Source organism: Melopsittacus undulatus, chromosome 19 (assembly GCF_012275295.1).
Source record: "Melopsittacus undulatus isolate bMelUnd1 chromosome 19, bMelUnd1.mat.Z, whole genome shotgun sequence".
NCBI classification, from domain to species: domain Eukaryota; kingdom Metazoa; phylum Chordata; class Aves; order Psittaciformes; family Psittaculidae; genus Melopsittacus; species Melopsittacus undulatus.
In genome coordinates this window covers 4865531-4890862 of record NC_047545.1, presented here as the reverse complement: position 1 = coordinate 4890862, position 25332 = coordinate 4865531, and the positions used below count along the sequence as shown (strand labels likewise).

At 43.1% G+C, this 25332-nt stretch overlaps 1 protein-coding gene across 3 annotated transcripts; it reads right to left on the bottom strand.

The window, feature by feature from the left end:
• Positions 1 to 229: 229 nt before the first annotated feature.
• DAZAP1 (DAZ associated protein 1) lies at positions 230 to 25146 on the bottom strand. 3 transcript variants are annotated; one of them, XM_034070898.1, is made up of 12 exons: positions 25006 to 25146; positions 20147 to 20187; positions 19549 to 19715; positions 19188 to 19253; positions 18453 to 18563; positions 16560 to 16608; positions 11934 to 12016; positions 8430 to 8583; positions 6908 to 6937; positions 6340 to 6480; positions 5308 to 5490; positions 230 to 1263 (listed from the first exon to the last, which is right to left on the bottom strand). In XM_034070898.1, exons 1-12 carry the CDS (start codon positions 25035 to 25037, stop codon positions 1091 to 1093), a joined length of 1230 nt encoding a protein of 409 aa, XP_033926789.1. In that variant the 5' UTR covers positions 25038 to 25146; the 3' UTR covers positions 230 to 1090. The 3 variants fall into 3 exon arrangements, with proteins under 3 accessions (XP_033926789.1, XP_033926790.1, XP_033926791.1); XM_034070899.1 differs by having other exon boundaries at positions 18453 to 18560; XM_034070900.1 differs by lacking the exon at positions 11934 to 12016 and having other exon boundaries at positions 25006 to 25099.
• Positions 25147 to 25332: the final 186 nt, after the last annotated feature.

The following is a 25332-nucleotide window of genomic DNA, read 5'->3' as shown; positions in this document are numbered from 1 at the left end:
GCAGCTTCAGCCTCTAGAAGCAAATCCAGTGGGGACTTCCTTGACGAGGGCAGAGCTGCTGCCTGAGCTCCACTGCCGGCAGCTCACAGTCCACTGAGGCACAGCCTAAGCCTTCGCGCTGCTGCTAAGACGTGATTTTTCAAGGCTGCCAATTGATTTCCTCATGAAAACACAAAATTCACATGTAACTTTTTGTCAAAAGAGGAAAAAAAATAAAATGGAGACAGGCTTGTGTTTCTAATCCAAATGTACTTCTCTTTATTCAAACCAGGGGTAATCACTGGTTAGTGCAAAATGCACCTAAACCTTTTGCCTGAGGGAAATCTACATCTTAACAAGGCCTCCGTTAACCCCTAATGAAATCCACAGAGGATTGGAAAGCGTTTGAAGCGCAGATCTAACACTGTGCTTCCTAAGTGACTCTGTGCGTCAGCAAGTCTGCACCTGCCTTGTTACCAGCTCCACACCATCAGGTAACAACAGCAAAATACACTCAGTAGATTTCTTTGAACTCCCAGAGTTTCGGAACCATCCGCCCCACTGCTCGTGTTAGGAGTAAGGGGGTTGCAGCTTAACCCTCACTTCCAACAGTGCTAACGGAAACCCTGTTTTAAATTAAAAAATAAGCCAGCATACATAGTAGAAAATTTCTCTTAAAAATTTCACAATCTGTAAATGCATATATTTTTTTTCTCTTAAACATAAAAGTTTACAATATATGGTAAAACAAAGGCTCAGGAAAAATAATCTCAAAAAAAAAGAAATAAAAAGAAATAAAAAAGAAACAAAAAGAAACCTGAAGTTTTGAATTAAAGCTGAAGACATTTTTAAAACCCTGTAGTTTGAACCAGTGACGTTTTCTTTATTTGTGCTGATGGGTTAGAGAAAGGAAAATGGTTGAAAACTGCAGTCCAAACACCCACAGCTTTGCCTTCAGAAGCCACCTTCCCCCACCCCCCAAAAAAATATGTCGTTAGGTTTTTCTTCCATCAAGTATGTGATTGTCACAAGTTCACAAGTCTGGGATTGCCAGGTTCAGCTGGTACCAGACATCCCAGTGCGGACAGAATTCCCTGATTGCCAGCCCATGCTAGCGCCTGTAGGGGTGAAATCCTTGCACGTTATGGTTCTGTCCTCGTCCAAAGCCACTTCCTCCTGCAGGTGGGCCACTTGATGGTTGAACTGAGGGGCCTCCGTAGGGAGGGGGCTGCTGGCTGGGATCAGAGAAGCCTTGTCCAAAACCACTCAAGTCTTGTCCATACCCTGGGGAGAGAAGGGAAAGAGGCAGCAGAGTCAGCTTCCAGCCTCATCCATACACACACACACAACAGCAGAGGCACAAATCCAGGACCTGATCCCACCCCATCCCCACACACCTCTAACATTACAGTAAGCAGCTGCTTTCAGTTCTTGCAATTATTTCTCTTCTATAGAGAAGAAACAGGCAAAAAGCAGAACTGAACAGGTATGCAGCAATGGTCGCTTTCACGTCTGAGGTAATCCTGCCCAGGCTGGCAGCTCAGGTATCGTGTTTTGGCTGTTCAAAAGCTTGAAGCGGCTTGCAAGTTTGCTGTCAGCTCATTCTCAATACTTGTATTTTGGTTTGGGTTGGGTTTTTAATTGCCTAAAAACTAGTACTGTCAGGTTCAGCACAGATGAAGGTACAGCAAGAAGCTCTTCCTGAAACCTATTGTACCTGCAGCACCTCAGTTAGATTCTGGCTTTGTACATGCAGCTCCACCACCCTCCCTGGACAGGCAGTAAGCTTTGTTGCTGAAGAGACACACTGGAGAAGACAATCTTAAAGTCCCTTTCAAACCCAGAGTCCTGCTGCATGAGTATTTATTTTTATTAACTAGCCACCCTCTCATTCAAGAAATACTAAAGTCAGAAAATGTGAACTGAATTGAGGTATCAAAGTTGGAAAAGTGGGATCCAGAAGGTTGCAACTACTGCCCCCATTATACACCTTACAATGGAGCCCTTGGTCAACAGCTGCCTGCAGGAATAACTAAGATCCTTCCCTCAAACCCCAGTGTATGGGTGGGCTGGAGGGTGTGTGCTGCACATTCAAAAAACAAAGCTCCATTTCAAAACCTGACACCTTACAGCTACTGCAGATGGTAGCAAATACTCCCAACCCAGCTAAGAGAAGCAGCAGTCACTAACCCACTCGCTACCTTCTCCCTTCTCCCACATCCCCCAACTGCATCTGAGTTCAGTTAGTTTTAAGGCTGAACAGGTTCTGCATCTCAACTAAAGTTCAGGTTAATGTATGCCACAAGTTAATGTTTATCTTGTTCTTCCTCAGTCTGGACCAGAGTAAGCAGAATTTGGGGACAGAGAGAACAGGTGAAGACAAAAGACTTGCTGCAGTTCTTGCTGCCAATAAGGAAGACAACTTGATGTAAATTAGGAACACTAAGAAATTTAATAAGTGTTCCCGTAATTAAATCTGACTCTTAATCATAACAGTGGCATCAGTGCAAGCCTCTGCTATGGAAGATGACATTAAGAATCCTAATCACTAACTACATTTCTGCAGTTCTGTTTTTCTCTATGAAGGCTTAAAAGCAGGTTTAATTCTCTTAATCCAAACCCAAATCTCTTCGCATGTCTTCACTATTTCAATTTCAAGCTCTGCCTGTCTCTCAGGACTTACTGCCACTAACGAGCATTAAAAGCACATCTATCGCAAGCCCCTATTAGCTCAAAATGCTAATCCAGTCATTTTTTCAGACAGAGATAAGCAGGCAACCAAAAATACAGTTTAATGGTTTGCAAAAGGGTGAGGCTCAGGGTAGGAAGAGGAAAAAACAAGCAATCAAGTTGTTCTCACTGTACACTGCAGTGTTACAGCATTAAGTGTTGGAAACCTCAGTTCTCAAGGTTTATCACAAAGAAAACCTCCAGCATAAACCTGAACAGCCAGACATTTCAGTACATCTCATCTTCCCCCTGCTGCACCAGGAATCTCAGCTTGCACCAGCACCTCTGCTCTTCAAGTAAGCTGTGCTCACCTCTTGAGCTTGGTTTTGCTCAAGAACCCAAGCTCAGTTCCATTACACAGCATAAAGCCTCTCCAATGCCGCAGCCTGGGGAGTCAACAGCAGCCTCAGTCATGCTTCAGTCAGGAGCTTTCACTTCAGCCAGCTCATGAACAGCAAGGACTGTGTTGTCCGTACTCCCAGGAGTAAATGTTTGAGCCACTTCATTCCCTCCCCGCCCCCCCCCCCAAAAGGGACCCTGTAAGAAACACAAGTTAATTTCCCAAAGGCAGATACATCAAGAGCATTGGTTGTAAATAGGCACCACCTACCTATGCTCCTCACTGCTCAGCCTGACCATAAGAGTGTAAACAAAGTATTGGCGCGTAGCCTGAAGGGTCTTGAGAATAGGTACCCAGCCCTAGTAAGAAATGAGGAGACCAGGGTGACGAACCCCAAGAGAGCCCTGTACAGAGATAATTGTTCAGGGTGAGGGAGACACCCCCATGTTAGTGTTTCATGTACTAGTGCTTACATTCATCCTAGCTGTAAACATAGCAGCATTTAAGATGCTGTCAAGCCAGGACAAAACTTAAAATGCCATAATGATTAGATAGCTCAGTGCCCCTTTAAAGCCCATAAGCTCTATGCATTTATGTACATACATGCAGATCAACTACCCTGCCAATGCTGCTAACAAATCTGCAATCACAGCAAGTGCTGAAGCTCTTTAAAAAGGTCAACAGGTTTTATACATAGCTTTATGAACAGGTGGATGACTCTGTGGGTACTGCAGTGTATTAAATACATCTATCCCTTGTACTCAGCACAGCTTTCAGCCTAGGAAAGCACTCGAGGTAAAAAGACTGAACTGCAGTTGTGGTTTAAGCACCTAACATTCTCAGCCCTCCTCCTCAGAATGAAGTACTACACACCTCTTCCTCCCTCCTCCCTCCATATCCAGCCCTCTTAGGAGGCTAAAGAGCACCTCAAGTATTTCCCTGGCACAGAGGCTTCCTAAAACACACAAGAGGCAAGTGGTACTATATACACCAAACAGCACAATTCCCCCTCCCAGTTTTTCACCAGGCTGTAAACCAGATTCTCCCTAACCTAATACATCACAAATACTGGCTCCCCACTCCCAATTCTGTGCATGGATTTATACTTCATTTAGAAGGGTGCACCCCCCTTCAAAAGAGAGTCTGCAAAGAGACAAGTTCTGGCAAGGCAAGAAAAACTTCCTCAAGTCACAAGGGCAAAGCTGCCTATGAAAGCAACCATGTGTGTAACAAACAAATTGAAAACCATTTCAAGTTCATGGACAGGATCATATTGCTTGCTTTACAAACACATGAGAGGCTCATCTTCCTTCAGTCTGTTCCACATTTTTGGAACTTTGAATAGCATACTTTTAAACAACTCTCTGAAGTGTTCATTTCCTAACAGTTTCTGCAGGCACTTCAAAGGAAGGAGGCAAACTAACACCCATGGAGAACATGTTCAAGGAGAGAACAGTCTTAATGCATGACCTATTGCATGCAAAAAGGTCACCTGAAGTAAAAAATGACAAATTACAACCCCTTCAAAAACAGTATTAAAAAGCACTATGGCACAAATAGCTCTTTGGAGAACACTCCTCAAAATCAGGGCTAAAAGAAGGCAAGAACTCCCTCTCAGCATCCACAGGGAGGAGCAGATATTGTACTAAGGAGCACAAGTGTTTGTCTAGTAATTTTAGTTCGGTTTTGGTAGTACCACTGTTACACCAGTGTCTCTGAAACAGTTCTCCACGTAGAACAGTGAAGCTTTACACACTTCTGACTGAACTATAACTTGAGCTAGACAGGAAAGGAATGGGGGAAGAAGTAAAAAGGCCTGCAGCTTGGATTCTGGTACCCTGGCACTGTTTGCCTCTTGCTGTTCTTACTCTTGAAGACTATTCTCCAATCTGACCAAAGTCAGTTACACAAAAAACACTGACTGCAAGCTATGGAATGCTTTTGGAGACAAAAAGTTTTCACTACAGATTCAGGGAGAGTGCGAATCAGTAACTTAGCCTAGCAGTGCACTAGTCTCTGAAGACTATTTCACAGCATACAAGCAGTGTTTTAGAGTGGATTAAGAAAACACCCTCTGGCTAGAATACTGCATGATTTCAGGATCTCTTGAGAGCTGGTGGCTGGCATTTGTGTCCTGAAGTGTCTGGTAGCAAACTGTTTCTGAACACTGGTTTTCTGTACAAGTAGTAAACAAAAACCCCAAAAAGCAGGAAGGGGAGGAAGATGAAGCTGCATTTATTTTACATGCAGTTACTTACCAAACTGACTATAAGGGAATTCTGGTGGAGCAGTTGGGGGTTTGCTCATGTCCTGAGTTGCCTGAGATGGTGGTGGTGGTGGTGGAAAAGCTAGTGGTGCTGCTCCTGGAGTGGCAGGTGGAGGGGGTACTCCAGGTGGGGCAAACTGGTCAGGTGGAGGAGGCGGAGCACCATAACCAAAACCTGAAAGGCAAGGAAACACAATGCATGTGAAAAGACACAGGTGAACAGCACCCAGACTTCTTGGCTGCCTTTACTGTATGATCCATTCTTTTTTACAAACACAAGCCTTAAAACCAGTGTCTGTTACCCACTATGGGCCATACGCAATGCACTCCTACACTCTGGCAAACACTGTGGCCAAAAGACCCAATGATCCACCTTCTGACATGAAAAACCTCACCCCAAAGGAAGACTGTGGCCTCAGCAGCAATGAGCAAGAGAAAGCAATCAAGGAGAACTAGGGCCCAAAGTCTGCACACTCACACACACACATAAGAAACACGAGGAGGAAGGCATATTATTCCAGATCACAGGAGGAAACCCAAGCTATCCCAAGCAAATGGTTTATAGCAGAACAAGTAACTCTGGATAACTGGGTGCTATTTTCCACCACCTTATTTTTAAGCCGGGTTTGTGAATACACTTTTCAAGAGGTGGTCTGGGGGGTAGGTGCTAAAATCCTATTTGTATTCCCAGTGCCACTTGTGACCTTAATTCCCTAAGCTCCTCCAAAACATTCAGCTTGTGTCTATCCCAGGTCACCATGCAGTAATTTCTAACTTCTCTCTTGGATGTTGTAATAGAAGTACAGAATCAATCTAAATTCATTTAGCAACACAGTTTTAAGCTTGAGAATATAAATGATCACTGCACCCTAGTAAAAAAGTAACCCAACTCACTGACAAAATATTCAGTATTTAATTACAGCTCAGAAACACACGATATGGGCAAAACCTGTGAGGATTAATGAAATATAGGGTGAAAAATCAAAGTCCAGAGGAAGATGGGCAACTCCTGTAGGTCACTTACTAAATGGTGGAGGGGTGCCATAGCCCTGTGGAAATCCTTGTGGAGGTGGGAATCCTCCAGGAGGTGTTGAGACTATGTATGAGGTAAATGGTGGTGGTGGTGGAGGAGCTCCTCTTCCTGGAGGAGGTGGTCCATACCCACCTAGAAAATGAAGAGAAACCAAGAACTAAAGCAGCTTCATAATGCAGAGCTGCTGCTTAAGTCAGCATTCTCTAGATGGGGTAAAGCTGTTTGACAGATTTCAGACATGGTCTCAGCCCTTCTATGAATTCTTATTTTGGGAAATATTTGTCCTCCAAGTATCCCTACTGTAAATATTTGCTGTTTAGAATGTAATTCCTTTATAACGGATTAGTGTGGCTGGTAAGAGCAGGATGTATGCCAGCTCCCATTACTCATTTTTTAAGAACAAATTATCTTCTTCGTTCTTTCAGGACAAATCCAATCAAGCTTTTAAACGTAAGTTAAATACTACAGAAATCCACAAATTACTGCAAGTTTTTAAAGAAACTGCACCTTCACTCAGTAAAATCTCTTCTTTACAATTGGTCCCATGTAATGTACTTACCAATTGCCTGTCCAGCTGGCACCCACATCCCTAAAACAGAACAAAAACAGTGTACACTGAAGCTGTGTACTATGAAAGAGGAATGATTTAAAAGAAAGCTGATCTTGCTCAGGGCCCTGGAATAGACTGGGGGGGATCCTCGAGAGTCCCTTACAGTTCTATTTTTATGGTCTGAGAAATAGACCAGGACTATTTCTGCATATGCAATTCTGAAAAGGCTGTGAATCATTCAGCAGATAATGCACAGAGGAGACAGGAATCCCCAAACTCCAATCAGATGAAGCACTCAAGAGCTGCAAGCATACCAAGTGCAGGTAACTGTACTGGTATAAAGAACAATACCACTGAGGATCACAGCAGACTACTCATCCGAAGTGGTTTTAGCACATTTCCAGGTTTATTCTAGTTATTTCTGAAGGTAACCATAAAAACATCACCTTCTGCATTTGTCCCCACACTAAGACTGAAAGATAATGCATTTGTTTCACAGTAATCTTGCCAGTAAATCAGGTATCATCTTCTCTACAATGACTGCATTGAAAATAATCTAGCTTCTCAATTTGCACAGTTGCAGATTAGCACATCTGCGTGAATGTCAAAGCCTCAGCTGCAGCTTTCAAGTTAATAAGCACCATGGGGAAACAAGCAAACCCTCCACTGAGGTACCATCTATTCTAGCAATAGATGAAGCAGTGACACTCCCTTTAGCCCCCCCAAGTGAAAGTTTCTCATATATCAGAGCAAGCAAATTCTGTTCTGTCAAATGCAACTCAATTACACCACTGGAATTCTCCATAAGTTATCAAAAGTGTCTTTGGATGAACTCAGCATATTTATCCTGTCTTCAAAATCGGGGGGGGGGGGGGGGGGGTTTAAAGCCATCAAGCCCAAACTACATGGCTGCTCTTTTTAGCTCTGAAGGGTTCAAGCTAAGTCACAAAGATTCTAGGCAGTAAGCGCTCCCCTGCACCACTGCCAGCCCCATGGCTGCTTGTTATTGCTCTAAGATACATCAAGGAATAAAATCCAAAAGACCATCTGTTTTTTTCTCTTTTCCCTTTTAAATTTTACTTATTTCCTTTGAAACTGCCTCAACCTTGAAAACTTGGATTTTCAATAGGATTTTTGTAGGGGTCTGAAGCAGGCCCTGAGCTGGAGTCACAAGGTGAGCTGCTGAGCTTTCTCAATACCTTCTCCACATTACCCAAAACCATGCCCATTCCACCTGGGGAGAGGCAGAACCGAACAGCAGAGGTGAAGCACTGCCTAAGACACATGCTAGGCATGACACTACCCACTGGCTTCTGCCCTACAAAACCAAGTGGTTTGGGAAAAGGAGTGAAGGAACAAGCTCAGCAGGCTTGGGAAGGACTGATGTGGGGAATTTTAGTTGTGCTCAAAGGAAGCCAGCAGAGCCACTGCATTGAAAAGCATGGGAATACCATCATTTGCCAGAAACCCAAACTGTCAGTAAGCTGTAAAGGAAAGACTCTTGCAACAGTGATACTGATTAAAGCAGTACCTTGAGGGCCATAACCCTGTTGCCAGGTTGGAGGAGGCTGCCCAGCCCAGCCATTGGCAGCACTTGGCATGATCCTGCTTCCCCACTGACTGGTGCCGGGGGGACCTGGAGTTTGGCTTTTGCTATCACGAGGTTCTGCACGTTTCACCTCCACCTAAACAAACAGAGTCACCACTTAGGAGAGATGGCACAGGTTAATGTATACCCCCCTTCCCTTCACACACACCCTTAGTTACACTTAAGACTACACTTAGCATCTTATGACTTATGTCTAAATACTTAATTATTAAACTTAAGGCCAGTAATTTAAAATGTTTCTCAGGTACAATATATATGATGGTAAGACATTACAGGTTCTACTATTGAGGTCTTGAGAAAAACACATCCTACAGATCACTTCTGTTTCATCATAGCACAGTATTCATTTGCTTTAATCTTAAAACAGCAGTACCCTCTTACAATGGCTCTTCACTTAAAAAAAGCATGATCTTTTACATTATTTATGGACTAATTTAGCACTTGAGGCAGGAGTTACAAAGATGACATTTTCAGCCAAAAGAAAACAAACCAACTTTGAGTAAAGAGGACGCTCTGAAAAAGGGTACTAATGCTTTAATCTTTCCAACATGTTTGGGGTTCATTTGGAAGTTACAGTTTAAGCCCACCCCACCTAACTGCAATTTCAGCTCTGCTCATACCTGAGAAACACACATTTGATTGGTTGGTTTGGGTTTGTTTTTTTTTTGGTGGTTTTCTCCTTTTTTTTCTTTTTTTTTTTTTTTTTTTGTTGTGGTTTTGGTTTGTTTTGTTTTAAAAAACTTAAAGATTTTATTTAAATGTCTAATGGAAGATAAAGACTTACCTTCCCCAGGCTAACGCTTAAAGAATCTCAATTAACTCAAACAATGTCAGAGGGAATGGATGTGATAAGAGAATCTTACATTACATCTAACAAAAAAGTAAACAAACATGCAAGTAATAAAAATGGACAGTTGAGTCAATAAGAAGCAAATCTTCATACTGTGTTAAGTCAGTGACAAAAGCCCTCCTGTTTCTCAAATGAGTAAGCCACAATGCTTAACTTATTTTAGTCAAAGAGAAAGTGTCCTAGTGTTCCAAGCCATGGAATAAGTGCATTTGACCTACTTAAAATAAGCTGCATACTCAATATAAACCTCTCTCAAAAAAACCCCCTAAAAATCCCAGTTTCTGATGTAATGAAACACTCTCAGCATTCCTGCATGCTGAATTCAAGGCTTTATTTTATGATTAATTTTAATGGGTGCCAGAGTACAAAGAAAATAAATCTCCATCATCAATGGACCCAGAGTCGTATGGAAAAGACAGTATTCAGAATCCTTCCTGCCATGTCTTAAACCCCATTCATGTCAGAGAACAAACAGGAAACAGGCACAAGGCAAGGACAAAGCCCCCCGCCCCCACCCCAGTGCAGATGCCCCAAGGACATTAGACATGACATTAACCAAATCTCAGTCCTTCCAGAGAGGATCCAAGGGAATTTTTCAAAGGACTCAAATTAATGAGTCTTAACACATTTGCCTCGAGGGAACTCAGTTATTGCTGACAAAAGCAAGTTCTTCTTGCAATTTTAATTCCTTTTTTTCCTCCTTTCAACAACATATGGATTCATTTCAGCAATACCTTTATAATTACCCAAAAGATACCATTTTTAAAGCAGGCATTATCCGCCAACGAAGGAGAGCAGAATATCTGCAGTTCATTAATCTATGTAGAAGCAGTCCATTCATTTTTCAGTGCACATTTGGAAGGGAACTGCCAAATCGAGGACTGAAAAACTCCCTGTGCAATGCCCTTTGAACCGAGGTTAAAATTCTACCTAAAGTCCAGTTTGCCCCCACAAATGAGGCATCTCCGCTGCTCCTGGCTGAGAAATCCCTGTGTAACACTGCAGGGTCCTGTCCTTGATGTCATTGAAAGGGAAAAAAAGAGGACAGGAAAGAGATTCTTTCCTTTGGGTTCTGAGATTGTTTGGGAAACAATGGGGAACTCTGCATTAGCACTGACAGATGCTGAAAGCCTCAGAGTAAGAGCTGACCCTCTGAAGGCTCACACAGGGTTCTCCATCCATTCCCACAACCATTCCTGCAGAGGTACTCTGCTTTGTTCCTCTCTACATCTACATCATGCAGCTTTGCGACAGGACGTCTCATTTAAGTGGTTGGTATCAGTTTAAGGCAATTCCAAGGGGAGATCTGAATGTGCAAGTAAGGATACAGGTAATTCTTACACAAACCAATGTGACTCTAGCACTGTAAGTGCATCTGCTCACAAATGGGAGTGCTCAACGAGAACAAAACACTAGTAATTACACAAGCATCTTCTTTTCACTTCCATTACTAGGAAATCAGCCCACCCCTTAACCCCAAAACAAGTTCACAGGAATAAAAAGCATTATATCCTGCATAATTAACTACTGACGAGCCATAATTTCACTGATGGGCAAGAATATACCCCCTTGCTGGCTACATAAATACTTATGGACTATCAGCACACAGAGAGACTTTAAAAGACAATGCAAAATTACACAGTGCAATAGTTTAAGGAAAGCAACAGTGGTCGTGTGTCTCCTAGAAATCTATTCCCTCTGCAGTCAGCAGTTTTAACACTGGCTTTACAAACTGTGGATATGCTGTAAAGGACTTTTAAGTTTACCAGAATTTCCTGGGGTTACTTTTAGTTTAAGGAGTTATCTTTTTCTCTAAAATCCTGGGTTTCCTGCACCAATTTACTCTGCTTTTCTTTTGTTTTCCACAGGTCCAAGCATGTTCCTTGAGTAACATCAAAGCAAGCCTCAAAAATTCCTCTCTAGCCAACATCCTGACAACACAGTATGAAGATGAAACAACCAGAGGTCACTTAACTGCATTGTGGTTAAATACTACATAGAGTACGTGGGTTTGTATCAAAGTTTCACAGTAAGTGACCCAATTTTTTGTAAAAGACCAATCCTTCATGATGTTTTTCTTCCTCTTTTCTTTTAAGTTTCAGACTGTATAAAGTACATTGTCTCACACCACCTCAAAATTTGAGTATCAAATACACATCTGAAGGAGTGGTATCTTAAACCAAGCCTTGAACAACTCAGATTTCATTGGGATTCTGGTTTTCAAGCAGGTGGAAACAACTAACTTCTCTCCTTGCATCTAAGCAGTGCTCAAACCAGAGGTAGTCACCATCAACTCATTCCAATGTGAGCTACGCTCAGCCAGAGCAACCCCCCAGGTCTGTAAGCACAAGGCCTTACCCCAACCACAACAGCCCACAACCTAAGATCTTTGGCTCTCAAGATCTCTTTCTTCTATGGGATGATCTTCCCCCACCTTCATGGGCAAAGCCTCGAATTCGGGCTTAGGTGCTCTCCCACCTAACTGAATCCATGCCTAAGTTTTATTCACCAGTGAAATTGCTAGTTGCCCAAGACTTGGTTCTTTCTTAAGGTAAAATAAAACTACAACTACACACTTTTTTGCCCATGATGTCGTGAAAATGCATGTTGACAGCCTGGTCCACTGATTGTTCGTCCTCGAAAGTAATAAATCCAAAACCTAGCCAACGACGAAGAGTGAATCAAGGTAGCAGGGTGTTGTGACACAAAACAGGATGATGAACAGTATTAGGGGCGGACCAAGGGTTCAAGCAGGGGTTTCAGATAACAGACTTGTGTTAAATTGTCAAAAAAGGTCAATCTGAGAAAATTGCAATGGATACTTCCTGTAATCAGGCAGTTTTTAATGCCTCAGCCTGGTTTCACACATGCAACTTAAACTGAGCTTGGTCACTATCTTTGAGTTTACTCCTAAGCCCGCCTACCAGGAGGGGAAAAAAGTGTGAATATAGTCATAAATATAACTGTGCCACATGATTAAGAACAAACTTGTGTGACAGCAGATTCCAGTCAAGCAACTTCGCTGCTCCTATCTTTGATTCAGACTAGGTTCCCAAGGAAAACCTATCCTGTCCCTGTTCCCCAAAGCTGCAAAGCAACTTCCTCCCATCCCTTATCCCATCTTCTGCTTAGGGAATATTTTCTGTTAAAAATAATAAAGTTGGTTTTGAAATGTAGCTGTTAAAGCATGAAAAATTTTACCACTCCATGGATGAATGAGAAGCTTCAGAAACTAACAACCTAGAGCAGAGGTTCTCAAGTTTTCCACACTTAGAACAAGCATGTAATAGATATCACACGTTCCAAACACACCCCCCTGCCAACTGAAGAAGTGCTGCTTATAAAGAACGTGGTACTTGCCATCACATCCTTTAATCTATCCCATTTCTTCTATTTCCTGCTGCTTTTCTCTCAGAAAAAGGAATAAAAAAGCAACCCTTTTCAGTCCCTCTTTTCACCCAAAAAGCACTGCTACCAACTGCTCCAGATCCCCAAGGGGGGCTCCTACCCTTTCATCTGACCATAGCCCCTGATGGTGGCAGCTCAGCCAAATCCAGCAGCTCTTTAAATGTCCCAGGGGAATGTCTGATGCCTGCAGAAGATGCTGGGAAAGAGGCAAAGCCCCGGGACTAAACCTCTTTTTGAAGGCACCCTTTGAGAACCACTGCACTTAGGTTGTAGCTGCTGGTACTGCCGAGAGAGTGGCAAAATAGTGGTTAATTTCACAGAACACAAGAGGCTGGTTCATGCCATCAACCACTTGCTGCTGGTGTACCAACCAACCCCAGGAAAGGGAAGAAACATGCAGTACATAAATTGTGCCAGTCTTCAGATTAGCTAAGGGTAGAGCAATAAAAATTAGAAAGAAAAACAAGGTGCAGCATCAAAAGCATATGGAACATGGATGCATTTCTGCTTTTCTGAAACCCAAGATTTCCCCCTTGGTTTGCATTTTGCTTTGCAGCTAGTGCTGACAGCAGCCATATATTGCTCTAAAGCGTTAAACAGAAATACAGTATCTATAACAGTTAGTGTCTCTCTGAGCTTATCCAACTGGGTTGGGTAAGCCCAAAGAGGCCTATTGTAGAGAAAGTTTATATATATATATATATATAAAAAATACACAAAGATACAGGCCAAAATAGATTCCAGCAGGTCAAATTCTGCTGTCAGCAACAAGAGCAAAAGACATCACTAAAATAAAATAAAAAGGAAAAAACTTAGCATTTCCCACACACAAGAGACTGGCAGTATAAACGAAGTTTTGTTCATCTGTGATGAAAGCAGCCTCCAAATTGGGAGCAGCATTTCATCACAATATATTTGTCTGAGGTTAACCAGAAATCTAAGGTATTAGAGCCAAAAGAAAAGTATCTGTATTTAAATCACACATTTAATATTGAAGCCTTTATCTCAAAAGATAGGGAAAGGAAAATGATGGATAGCATCTACAGAGGAAGTTTGCTCATTTAACTTGATTCCAGTAAGACTGAAGGAGGGGAATCGATTGTGGGATGGAGACAGGGCATGAAAGGGGAGAAGGAAGGGAAAAAGAATAAAAGAGAATAAGGGGTCACTGAGGAAGTCAGTAAAGAAAAACAAAAGATATAAAAGGGTCAAACCCCACAAGATAAGAACAGTGAAGAAATCAGTATAATACACAGCAAAATTCCAATAATGCAATTTTCAATAGTATCAAAGTGAGGAAGTCTAACATCCAGTAGCTTTATTTTTGGAAGGATAGGACTTGATTAAAGACTAGAGAAACTAATAGCAGGAATCTGAGTGGACTATAGACGAGAGCAATGCCACTGGTTTGCAGCCAAGGGGAAGAAGAGAACAAATACAGCAAGAACCTGTAACTTGCTTCACAGCTGCTGGTTTATCCAAGAAATCAAAAGCTTGAGGAGTAGAGACTGCAACAAAGCCAGTTTAAGATGCAATGAGGCTGCTTGTGCTTCTACTGGGGACTGAGAGTTCTCATGAAAGCACTGCTTGCAGGAGAGCTAACGGAAGTAGTGAGTAAGCAAAGACTTGAGACACACCTGGCTCCTCAAGGGCAAAGCCACAGCTCTGACACTAATCAAGAATCTGGTTCCCAGTGTTCTTGTGAGAAGCTGAAGGTGGATGAATGCTACAGGGATTAGTAACACGGATGCTTTTCCCCTCTTCCTACCACCAAACGCAGTTCAAAGTGCAAGGATAAGTAATGGAAGAAGGCAAAGTGCAGAGTGGTGCAAGTAGAGAATGGCAGTGAATCAGCCTTTTAGATTTTATAAATATATACTTACTCAGGTATCATGTTAAAAGGAAAAGTGTATAGACTGAGCAGCACCTTCTGCAACAGAACACAGATCAGAAAGAGGAGGCAAGAGAAAATGTGTTCTGGGATGCATGACCAGGAGTACTGAATACAAACAATGACTTGTTCCCAGCACACCCCCAGGGACTAACAAGGCCATTTTTTAGATGACAGTTAGTTGCCACACTACATAAAAGAATGTAAAAGCACAAAAATGAAAGCCAGAGCAACAGGATTCAAGAACAGTGTTTCAGAAATCAGCTGAATTAAGGAAGAATGTACCTGGCAGTACAGCTGCACCCAGGATGGAGACAGAGAGGCTTCCAAACCTGCACTCATCTGTCACTTCTGCTTTAAGCTACCACCTACTAACGGGACCCAAAACCTTCTTTTGGTTTGGTTTAGTATAGCTTTAAGCAGAAAAAAGCCATTCAGATGAGGATTAATCCAGATGAGGTGTGATGTTTTAGTACCTTCTGCTCAGAGGCTGCAAAGCTGGGATTAAATATGACAAAGATTGAGATGACACAATAGTTACTTAAATATTGCAGAACTCCAGCCACAACTTATATTCAGATGCCTGCATCTTTGTCTCCACTGCCTCCTCTAAAACCAGATGTTCTAGAGCACTTGAATAGATGAATGTATGAGCTGGGTAAATAAGGGGTATCTGTTCAAAGAAGATTAAGATAGCCAAAGCAAGAAAACAAAAAAACAAATATATTGAAACTTCGTTTACACTCCAATAAAAGACAAAGCCCGTCCCTCCTCTGACTGTGGAACTGGCCTGTACCTCTGTGATAAATTATCACCTAGAGAGAGGAAATCTAAAGAGATATCGTTAATCACAGTCAAACAATTCACAGAGAGAAAAGAAAACAAAATAACTTACTTAACATTACCATACTTTACTATGAAACACTTAAATATGTCACTAAGGATGTCTAAATTAAAAATAAAACTAAGACTTAACAGCTTAATAAATATGAAGTGAAGAATATATTTCTTAATAATGAGTCAGAAGAGAAATGCAAGTTCAGATGGCAAACTATTCTCTAGCATGTAGAACATGCTACAAGGTGGTCGGTGCAACTAAGCTTCACAGATTTAAAGTATTGCCTCTTCATTGTCCAACTGATGACAGATGCAATGGAAGGTGAATGATATGAATCTTGCTTCATATTTTGACCAAAGGTTACCAAGTTTATTAAATTCTCAGATTTTGTTGGGGGGTTTTTGGGTTTTTTTGGGGTTATTTTTGGTTGGTTGGTTTTGTTAAGTTTGGGGTTTTTTTTGGTTGTGGTGTTGGTTTTGTCTCTCCCCCCCCCTTTAAAAAAGCAGTCTTAGAATACAGGGATCATACACCCCAATCAAAACATAGACACAGATTTCAGAATTATTTGGTGTAGTTTCAGGAGTGGTTTTCTTTAGTTTGAAGTGAAGCCATTTAACCAAAACAAAAAGCATATAATGGATGCATTCTGTTCTAATCTGGCGTTCAGAAATACTCTGAACTGGAGTATCCCCCCCATGCAATTACAGACATCAACATACCTTTCATGTGGAAAAGGAGGAAAACCTGCACTTCCCCATATCCCACCCCCCAATAGTACCTTAAGCCACAGGAGAGGCTCAAGAACCAAATTTCATTCAACTGAAAAACTACCCAAAAACCTCAGGAATGAACATGAAACATCTGACTTTAAATGCACAGATACCAACTAAGCTGTAGATGAAGAGGTTAGACTTGAAGTGATATTTGCCCAGTGAATTATTCTTTTTCCTGAGGCAACATAGGAACAAAAAAAAAGGCTACCTTTTCTGATGGTGTGAAATAGTTTGCCATCTGACTATAGGAGAGTATGAAGAAATTTCAAGGACAAACTAGATCAGCCTTTACCTCGGGGCCTCTGTTTCTCTGCGTCATAGATCATTACAACTTCAGTGACCTGGAAGAGAGAAGGCAAATTCTACTAACTGTGCTACCAGGGGAGTGTTATCAACAGTTACCACAGGCTTCTTTCCCACCCTCTATCCACAAAGCACAATTAAATGCTCGATGTAGCCATCCATACCAGGCTGTCCCAGCACAGTGCAGACAAACAGGGGATGCTGCTCTTGATGGGGTTTTAAGGAAAGCATGAGTTCGTCTACTCCAGAAAGCTGCTGGTTCACTGTGGCTTTTTACGGTCTCATCGCACTTAAGACTTTAATCTGGCATTAAGGTCTTCACACTGTCTATAGCCACACTACAGCCTATAACCCCCCCACAGGTTTCTGGTTTTATTCATCAGTGTAGCTTCTTTAAAAGATTACTTTGTCCATTTTTAAGTGTTTTCACTCTCACCATGAAAAGCAGCTTTAACTCCAGCCACATTTAAGAATCTGCACAGCTTCTCTGATTGACTGACTTGAACATCAGTGTGGCATAGAGTTAACAGTATAAACTGATGCTTTAAACAGCATTACACACACCCCTCCCCAAGTTACAGACGATCAGTATCAGTGACATTTTAACTTAGGAAAAAAGCCCAAACAACTCTGTGGCCACAAAACATGTATGAGCCTCTAATTCTCCAAAGAGAACTCTCAAGAAGACTACACAGACTCTCCAGTTTCTACACTACTGTTAAAAGTTCTACTACTTACTTTCAAAGGCACTTACACTTAATGGCTGTTGCCTTCTACATTTGGTGGAACATAACCCTGTATCTCCCAAGCCATCCAGAGGTCAGAACTGGAAAGCCAAAAGTCTGTGAGGAAGAGCCTTTAGAAACTACACTCCACAGCTGTGGAGCATGCTCCCCCATTCTGAATGACTGAGTTTACTGCAGCCTTTCAAACTAAAGAAACAGTTGTTAGCCATTGCCCTGGGTTTTTCTTTTTCAAACCATCTTAAATCAAACTCTCAATACAGTACTGTTGATAGACTGAGCCACTTGAGAGAGAACCAATAAATCCTTTGCTGCCACTAAGAAGAGATCTTGGAGAAAGGTGATTAAAAAGAAGTATCAAGAGAACACATTAAATGCCACTTGAAAATGGCAAGTTCATGTTCACCAGCAGAGTCTTGAATTTAAGGCAGGCAATCTTCATGTTTCTAAAGCTTATTTACAGCAGAACTTAGTAATTTAGTTCAATAGTTTACCATCTTAAAGGGGCAGTGAGAGTTGGGATACATCGGAATTAAATAGGAAAAGGTCAGAATATAAGTCATTTCAATCTGAGGTTAGCAACTGAATTAAAACCAAGTGCATAACATGAGTAGTAGTTTGTCTCTAGAATGAAGGTTCTGGACAACAGAACTCAGACGTTTCCAGATGATGATTTAAAAGCAACTGCTGTTACCAAAACACTGGCAGGAGGCTGCAAACCTACCCGTACACGTAGTCAAAGAGAAGGATCTTAGACAAACTCAGTGAAGTACTTGCTGTGCCCCTTCCCTCCCTCCCCCCCAGTTTAATCATTAGGCCTCAAGTTACCAATTGAAAAGAGAAAGAAAAGAATCTTAAACCAACTCAGTTTTTGCAAAGGAATGAAACAAAGCACCAGGTAGACTTAAATAAGAGGAGACAGAAGCAGCAGAGGAAGTACATGTCAGAGCAATAGATTTTGGCAAACAGCAAGATGCATTTCAAGATGATGAACATTTACCAATGGTTCAGTATGTCCCTAGAGCAGTTTGTATAAATGAACCCAAAATCCAACAGCTTGATGAAAACTGAGAAATAGCAGTGGGGAGGACAAGGATCTTGCAACCAACTGCGAACCACCATCATGCGGAATGACTCACCACTCCGAACTTCTTGAAGTATTCCCTGAGCTCTGTCTCGCCACAGTTATGAGGAATCCCACCAACAAAAATTTTATTTGATTTATTGTTATCGCTCCTGGACCCTTTCTGCTAAATCAAGGAGGAAAAGAAATCAGTCAGAAGGACAATCAAGTTGGCTACTTCTAGCATTTTATACTGAAACATGAACTTGCAGGTTGAGTGGAAGCCATCTCCAGGCTTGAAGTCTCCCAGTCACTAAAGTGAAGCAACTGCATGTTCAGAGCTCAAGCTGGTTAGTGTTTGCAGCTATAACCCAGTCTCTGTTCTTCAGGAGATCAGAAACCCAGGGACTATGTTCTGAGGCCATTTACTCATTTTCTAATGAATCATATAAACCTGCAGGGTGTGAAGTAGGCTGGAAAAAGAGCATCAGTCCTGCGAGTGCACTTCCAGACACTTGTTTCAAGATCTTAATAACTGATCTAAAAGCACTGCTAAGAGCTTAAGAAAATACCACACCCAAACTGAGTCTGATGCAAAACCACGATGTTCATTAACACTTTGTTGTACTTGGAGCCCTACCAAGGAAATTTAAGTGAAAGACATTTTTCAGCAATCAAATTTATACTCGAGGCCTGCATAGTGATTCCTGATTTTAAACCATGGATATAATCCAAGTGAACTCAATTCAACTGCTAGAAGGTAAACCAAAGCTTGGAAAACAGGCAGGATACACCAAGTATCTTTCCTTACCCATCCTTCCTTCGGTCGTGTCCTTTCTGGTTGCATCCCCCTAGGTGTACATGGCTTTGGATCAATCTGGAAGAAGTCCAGTTTGGTCAGATCTCAGCATGCAGAATACTGTTCTAAAAGTTACATTCAGGGCAGCTGAACACAGCACTGCTGAAATCCAGCTCCTCAGATCACAGCTCTCATCAATACATTGCTTCTACAATGTGACACAAATTACTGAGTTAAAGCTGGTTTACAATAAAGAATTAAACCCAGCAACCAGGTAACTTTTACACTATCCGCAAACAAGCCACAGGAACCTAAACCAGATCTTTGCAGCAGTGTGGAGCAGAAACAAACCCAGAACACAGAAACAACTTACATTTCGGCCATCTAACGTGTGAGGTCTACTGGCCAGTACTGTTCCCACACAGTTGGGATCTTTGAATTTGACAAATCCAAATCCTCTAGACTGGTTTGTTGTTTTGTCTTTCATTATGACACAGTCTACAACTTCTCCATACTGGGAGAAGTAGCTACGAAGGGTTTCTGTTAAAACAAAAGCATATGTTAAACAGAACCAGGTATTAACTTTAAACAGGCTGTGTTTGCAGTTATGAGACAAGAGATAAGCAAATCACTAAACAAATTCAAACTCATCTTCTGAGAATGATTAGATTGTACTTCCTCTAAGCAAATTGTATGTAATGATTTCCACTCATACAAAAGGAAAGCAGTGCTGTAGTAAAGCAATGATACAATATTGTCATCATCTGAGCTAACAAAAACTTCAGTTCCAAACACTGACAGAAAACCCCAAAGTGATTAACACCCATCTGAACTCTCTGCAGAAAATTCTATTAACAGAAGAGAGCAGTAGAATCTCATTGAAATCTTCCTACCACAGTCTTGTCTTTAAAAAGCTACATCTCTGTACATTGTTTTCCTGGCTCAACCAGGGTAGGACATCCATCACCTACCTTGTGTTGTACTCCAGTCCAAGCCACCCACAAACAGTTTTCTGCAAATGAAGCACAGGGCAGTTTTAGGGTGCTACATGACAAATGCTTCACATTATTCAATGCAAAGTCAGCTATACTGATGAGGTCTGGTGGTACCGAGGCCTCCAAAACACACTACAAACCTTGTTCCTCACTATAACTCACTGCTCTTTGGGACAACTACCCTGTGTTTCATGAAGGCCCACATAAAATTGAAGCATCTGGTTTGTGTGCCACAAACGTGAACAGAGATTGTAAGCTTATTACAGGAAGATTTTATTCTTTCACACAAAGAGAATACAACAAATATCAGCTGCTCTAAACTTCTTAGGTGCAGGTGCTGGGGAAGGCAGTGGTACTTTGAGAAACCATTACCCAGAAGGAAAAAACACATAGAACATCACACAAAGTACATTTACCTGCTCTTCTGGGGCAGAAACGAGTTCCAGCATGGAACACTTCATATAAAGCTTCACTAAAACTTGGGAAGTGGTCCAAGAACAGTTATAAAACCTGGTTAACCCCCTAATTCAAATGGGATGTTTGGATTCCTGGATCATAGGCTGTGAGCTACTTACAGAACTTATCTTAGCACAGCTAAGGGTCCATGCAGTTCAAATGAAAGGATGAAAACAAAATCCAGAACTTGTGAGCTAAAACTTGTTCTCTGGCTGTGTAATTGGGTAAAGCAGAAAGCATATGAGTGTTTTCCACCACTGGATCAGAAAAAGCTTAAGTCAGCTCTCAGGTGTCCTGCCCCTGTGTTCTCCAGGTACTGTCTTGGAAAAGTCCTGAAACTGCCTATTAAAACAACCAAAAGGCTTCCATCCCTCCCTTTTATGTCCTACTGCCTGCTCACCCTGAAAGACCAGTCAAAATCACTTTTGTCTACCATTATCTTCCTGTTAAATGAAAGCAAAAGCAGAACTACCAAGTTCAAGTCTAAGACAGAGGGCAAACTTGTGAGGCAAGTACTGAACAGAGTAGCACTAATTCAGCAATTAGTTGTGAAACCATTTTACAATCTAATTCAGAGATATCACCAAACAGATGAGAAAGTCATGGCCAACACCCAAAATAAGCTCCATGCTTCAAATTTCAGGCCAATCCAAATCTACTCACCTTCTGAAAAGAGCATCCAAATCGGTGCAATTTCATGTCAGAGCACGCCACAGTACTTGGGTGAATGTACAAGCAGAGCAGTAAGAAGCCAGACTGCCTGCTTTGCAACTCTTTATCAATTGTAGGGTGTGACAGAACTTCCATGCAAAGTAATTTACTCCATAATTGAAGGTTAGTTCAAAGGCACCTCACAGCTCAGTAAGAAGGTCCTTTTTAGTAAGAGTCACCAACTCCAAATCTCTCCTGTTAATAGTTTTATGGGTCTGCACAGACAAGTGCTGGGATAGTTTGGTTTTGGGGGCTGGTTTTTTTCAAAGGATGCCCTCTATTTCTCATATGAGTCCTCAAAAAGAGGAACCATATTCTGCTTTGTCTGCTACTCACCCTCAGATACATCCAAGTACGGCTGTATCTGTGTTGAGGCTGGGAACAAGAGCACCTTCACTTACATACATAGGGAAATGTGAACTTCTCCTAACAAACACCTGCTTTCTTCAGGAGCAACCAACTGCAGAAAGATCCACCCCCAGTCAGAGCTAGAAGGTCCTGTGTAGCAGGGTGGCTTGCAGACCAAACAGCAGTCCCTTTTTGCTTTGATTCATTTCTGTGTGATATGGCATCATTTTGTGACCCCTATGCAACAGCCAACAGTGACTAAACCAACACCTCAAGACTGCATGTGAAACCAAGGGGTGACTGCATTCAGAGTTACACAGTACCTACAAGTCATGAGAGGTGATAGAAATCTTGTCCTTCAAAAAACGTCTGCTAGGCACAGATCAAAGCATCTTAAGCAGGCCAGATAGTAACTGAACGGCTAATAGGCAAAGAAAGCAGAGTCTTCACAGTGTTGCCAAAGACAGATTGTAATGCACCTGATAACGGCACAAAAAGGGCATTTCACCCTCCCTGAAAGCTGCCTGATTCCTACTTGCACCTTTCAGGATGCCAAAGTTTTCCTCCAGGATGGAAAGCTCCCCCCACCTCCCTCCACCGGCACCAGCTCAAAGAGCTTCTTCCACCCCATCTGAGCTTCACCCACCAGCCCTCACCATGCTCAAACCTCCCAGTACCTTCCACAACTGCCCCTTGACTGCATTTCTTCTCCATGTCCCAGACACAAACATAGATCTTTGGGCTTTTTTTTGTGTCATTTTTAGGAAGAGTTAAGTTCTATAAGGAAACAACTTTACTTCCTAATAACAATGAAAAGAATAACTGCTGTAATGCTGTATTATATACCAGAGTAAAGTTTTGATGTAGCCCATGACTATGGGACATTTTCTCAACCAAACACATTTTGGGATTGGCTGTCGTTTTGGGGTTTGTTTGTTTAGGCTTTTTGGTGTCCCTCTTCCCCTTATTTTAACTAAATTTGATAGTTTGGTATATAAGCTCAATCTATGCAAAATCAGTTGAAAGATACCAGGTGCATTCTGACAGAGCATCAAGCTGTCTTTAGGGACAGAGGACTCCCTGCAGTTAACAGTCACTGACACCTTCCAGCTCCATTTTATGAATTATTTGTAGTCACCCTACATACATTTAAACAAACAAAACAAGCTGGGTTGCCTAAGGTCAAAGACAGCAGCTGTATGTAAATACAAGGCTTCTATTTATATGCACCCCATAGAATGCCAAAAGCCAGGACTACCCACTCTTCAACTCCTCAGTGGATTGCTTTGAATATGCTGAGCAAAGGCAAGAGTTAACTAATCCCTGCCTAATACAAAAATCTAGACGTGGTATTATATAGGACAGTTGCGTGAAGTAACATCAGGTTCCCCAAGCTCAGCCTGCTCCTAAGGTCTTAGATACAGGGCCTCCTGCAAAACTTCTTGTTCAAACAGTTTCTGGGCTGGTAGTTATTAGGATTATGTTATCAGTTTGAGGCTGCTGACATCGTTGTCCTCATACCTACTTACATCACCTTCAAATACAGACTGTAGTGCCAGAAGGATGCTATAGCCCATTCCCAATGGGATGAAAGGCAGCACCAGCCTGCTTTTCTCTGCTTCTTGAGCAGGTTTCTCTCTCCACTGTTAACATACAACAGTGCACACCGTGCACCAGCAAGACACCAACGGCCTCAGCACGCTTGAAGCAGCAGCATCCAGCACAGGGCTCAGTTTGGAAACTCTTCAGAAGTTATAGAACATACAAGAAGTTTTAACCCAGTTTCATGTGTCCTGCTTCAATTATTTCCCGACTGATTTTTACTTGCCAATTGCAAGAAAGCATGCATTGCAAAAGTGCCTAAAACTCAACAAAAGCACAAGCTCTTTGCCCATGTAAAACAATTCTGCAAGTCAGTTAACATCCATCACAGCTACATCCTGCAGCAGAAGAACCTCAAGATCAGTACTTTCTTTCATCCAAAACCACACAAGGTCTACAGCCTTGCTAAGTATTTCTTCTTAAAACCTCTATCTACAAAAGCAGTTAAATTCATTACTTCCTAATAAAAGTTGCATCTCACAATAGCTTTTTCGAAATACAACTTCCTTCACACAACTGGAGGCAGCTGCAGTTTGTTCTATGGTTTCACCTTTGTATTTGAGCACTGCTGGGGGGGGGAGAACAAAAAAAAAACCCAAAATTATCCTTGCTGATTAAAATCCAATCCTTTCCAATCTGATTACAACTCAAAAGGATCAAAATCTAAGTAGCCTGCAAGCAGGAATGAGCTCTGTGACAACTGGGCCTGGTCAGGGTGAAAACTCACTGAGAACGTGCAGCCAGTGCTCACCTATGGGTCCTGAACAGCAGCAGCACACACGAGTTTGCTCATCAGTGCTCTCATAACGCAGTGGGCAGAGATTAAGGCCAGGACCAAACACTTTCAGAGCAAACCTTACATATCTTTGTGCAGGATGTGTGGTTCACAGCAACGTGCTGTATTCAATACAGTTATCCTATAATTCTATGATCCTACCGCTCGTGTATCTAAAACGATACCAATGAAGAACATGCAAAGTAAATAAGCAGCTCACTACGCACTGAAGACAGGATGGGAAGTGTCCTCTCTAGTTTCAAAGGTGACCGGTTAAGATGTGCATATTGAGCCAAAACCTGTGGAAGCTCAGCAACCAATCTTCACTATTATTTTGTCTATTTTTTACTTCTAACGTGCCAAATCTACAGACTCATAACTTAAATGTCACCAGGCTTTAGAATACAGAGCACGGAAGCAGAATAACACTGAACACATGGCAGAAAGGCCAGGCATGCCAGGCTACCGCTCTGCAGCACGCAGCGGGTTTGTGCCCGCACCACCGGCACAGGACGGGGCAGTTCGGAAGCGCAGCTCCGGGTCTCCTCCGCAGCCCGGAGCGAGGGGAGGCCGCCGGCGGCTGCCTTTGTCCTGCCATGTGAGCAGCGCACAGCCCCGGTCCCTGCCCCGAGGCCCTCCCGGCCCCTGCGGGCGCACTCGGGCAGCCCCGGAGCAGGGCCCGGCGAGGACCCCCCCCCCCGGTGCTCCCGGTACCGGAGGCACCGCGGTGACCTTGGGCCGCGCGCGCACCTGCCGCCGCAGCCCGGCCCGGTCACGTGGGGGGGGGGGGGGCGCGCTCCCGGCCGCAGGGCCCAGCATGGCGGACGGGCCCCGGTGGCGGCGGAAGTGCCGGTGCGGCCCCGGCCCCGGTGCGCACGGGAACGGGTGCGAGCCCCATCGCCCCCCCCCCCACCGCCACCCCCTCAGGCCCCCCCCCCCTCACCCGATCTCGTCGGCGCCTCCCACGCTGTTCATGGCGGCGGCTCCTCGGCGGTGTCCGGGGCCGCTCCCGGCTCTCCCGTCCGTTGGCGGCGGCACCAAGCGGCAGCTCCCGTGCTCCGGTCTCTCGCTCCTCTCCGTTTACCCCCGGTTCCCCCCCCCCCCCCCGCGTGCGCGCTCCCGACCTGCGCTAAGGCCGCCCCCGGCCCGGCCCCCCCCCCACCGCGCGCTCGCGCTCCCTCAGCGCCGCCAACCGCCGCTGCGCGCGCACCTGCCCCCCCCACCCCCGCCCCTCCCCTCGCTACGGGGTCTCCGGGGCCGCGCCCAGGGG

Bases quoted from the DNA above. Each gene is read 5' to 3' on its own strand.
- DAZAP1 (XM_034070898.1), bottom strand. From the start codon at position 25,037: ATGAACAGCGTGGGAGGCGCCGACGAGATCGG. The intron at 20,188-25,005 runs GTGAGGGGGGGG...CTTCATTTGCAG, and splicing joins GGAGGCGCCGACGAGATCGG to AAAACTGTTTGTGGGTGGCT. The intron at 19,716-20,146 runs GTAGGTGATGGA...TTGTTTTAACAG, and splicing joins GGACTGGAGTACAACACAAG to AAACCCTTCGTAGCTACTTC.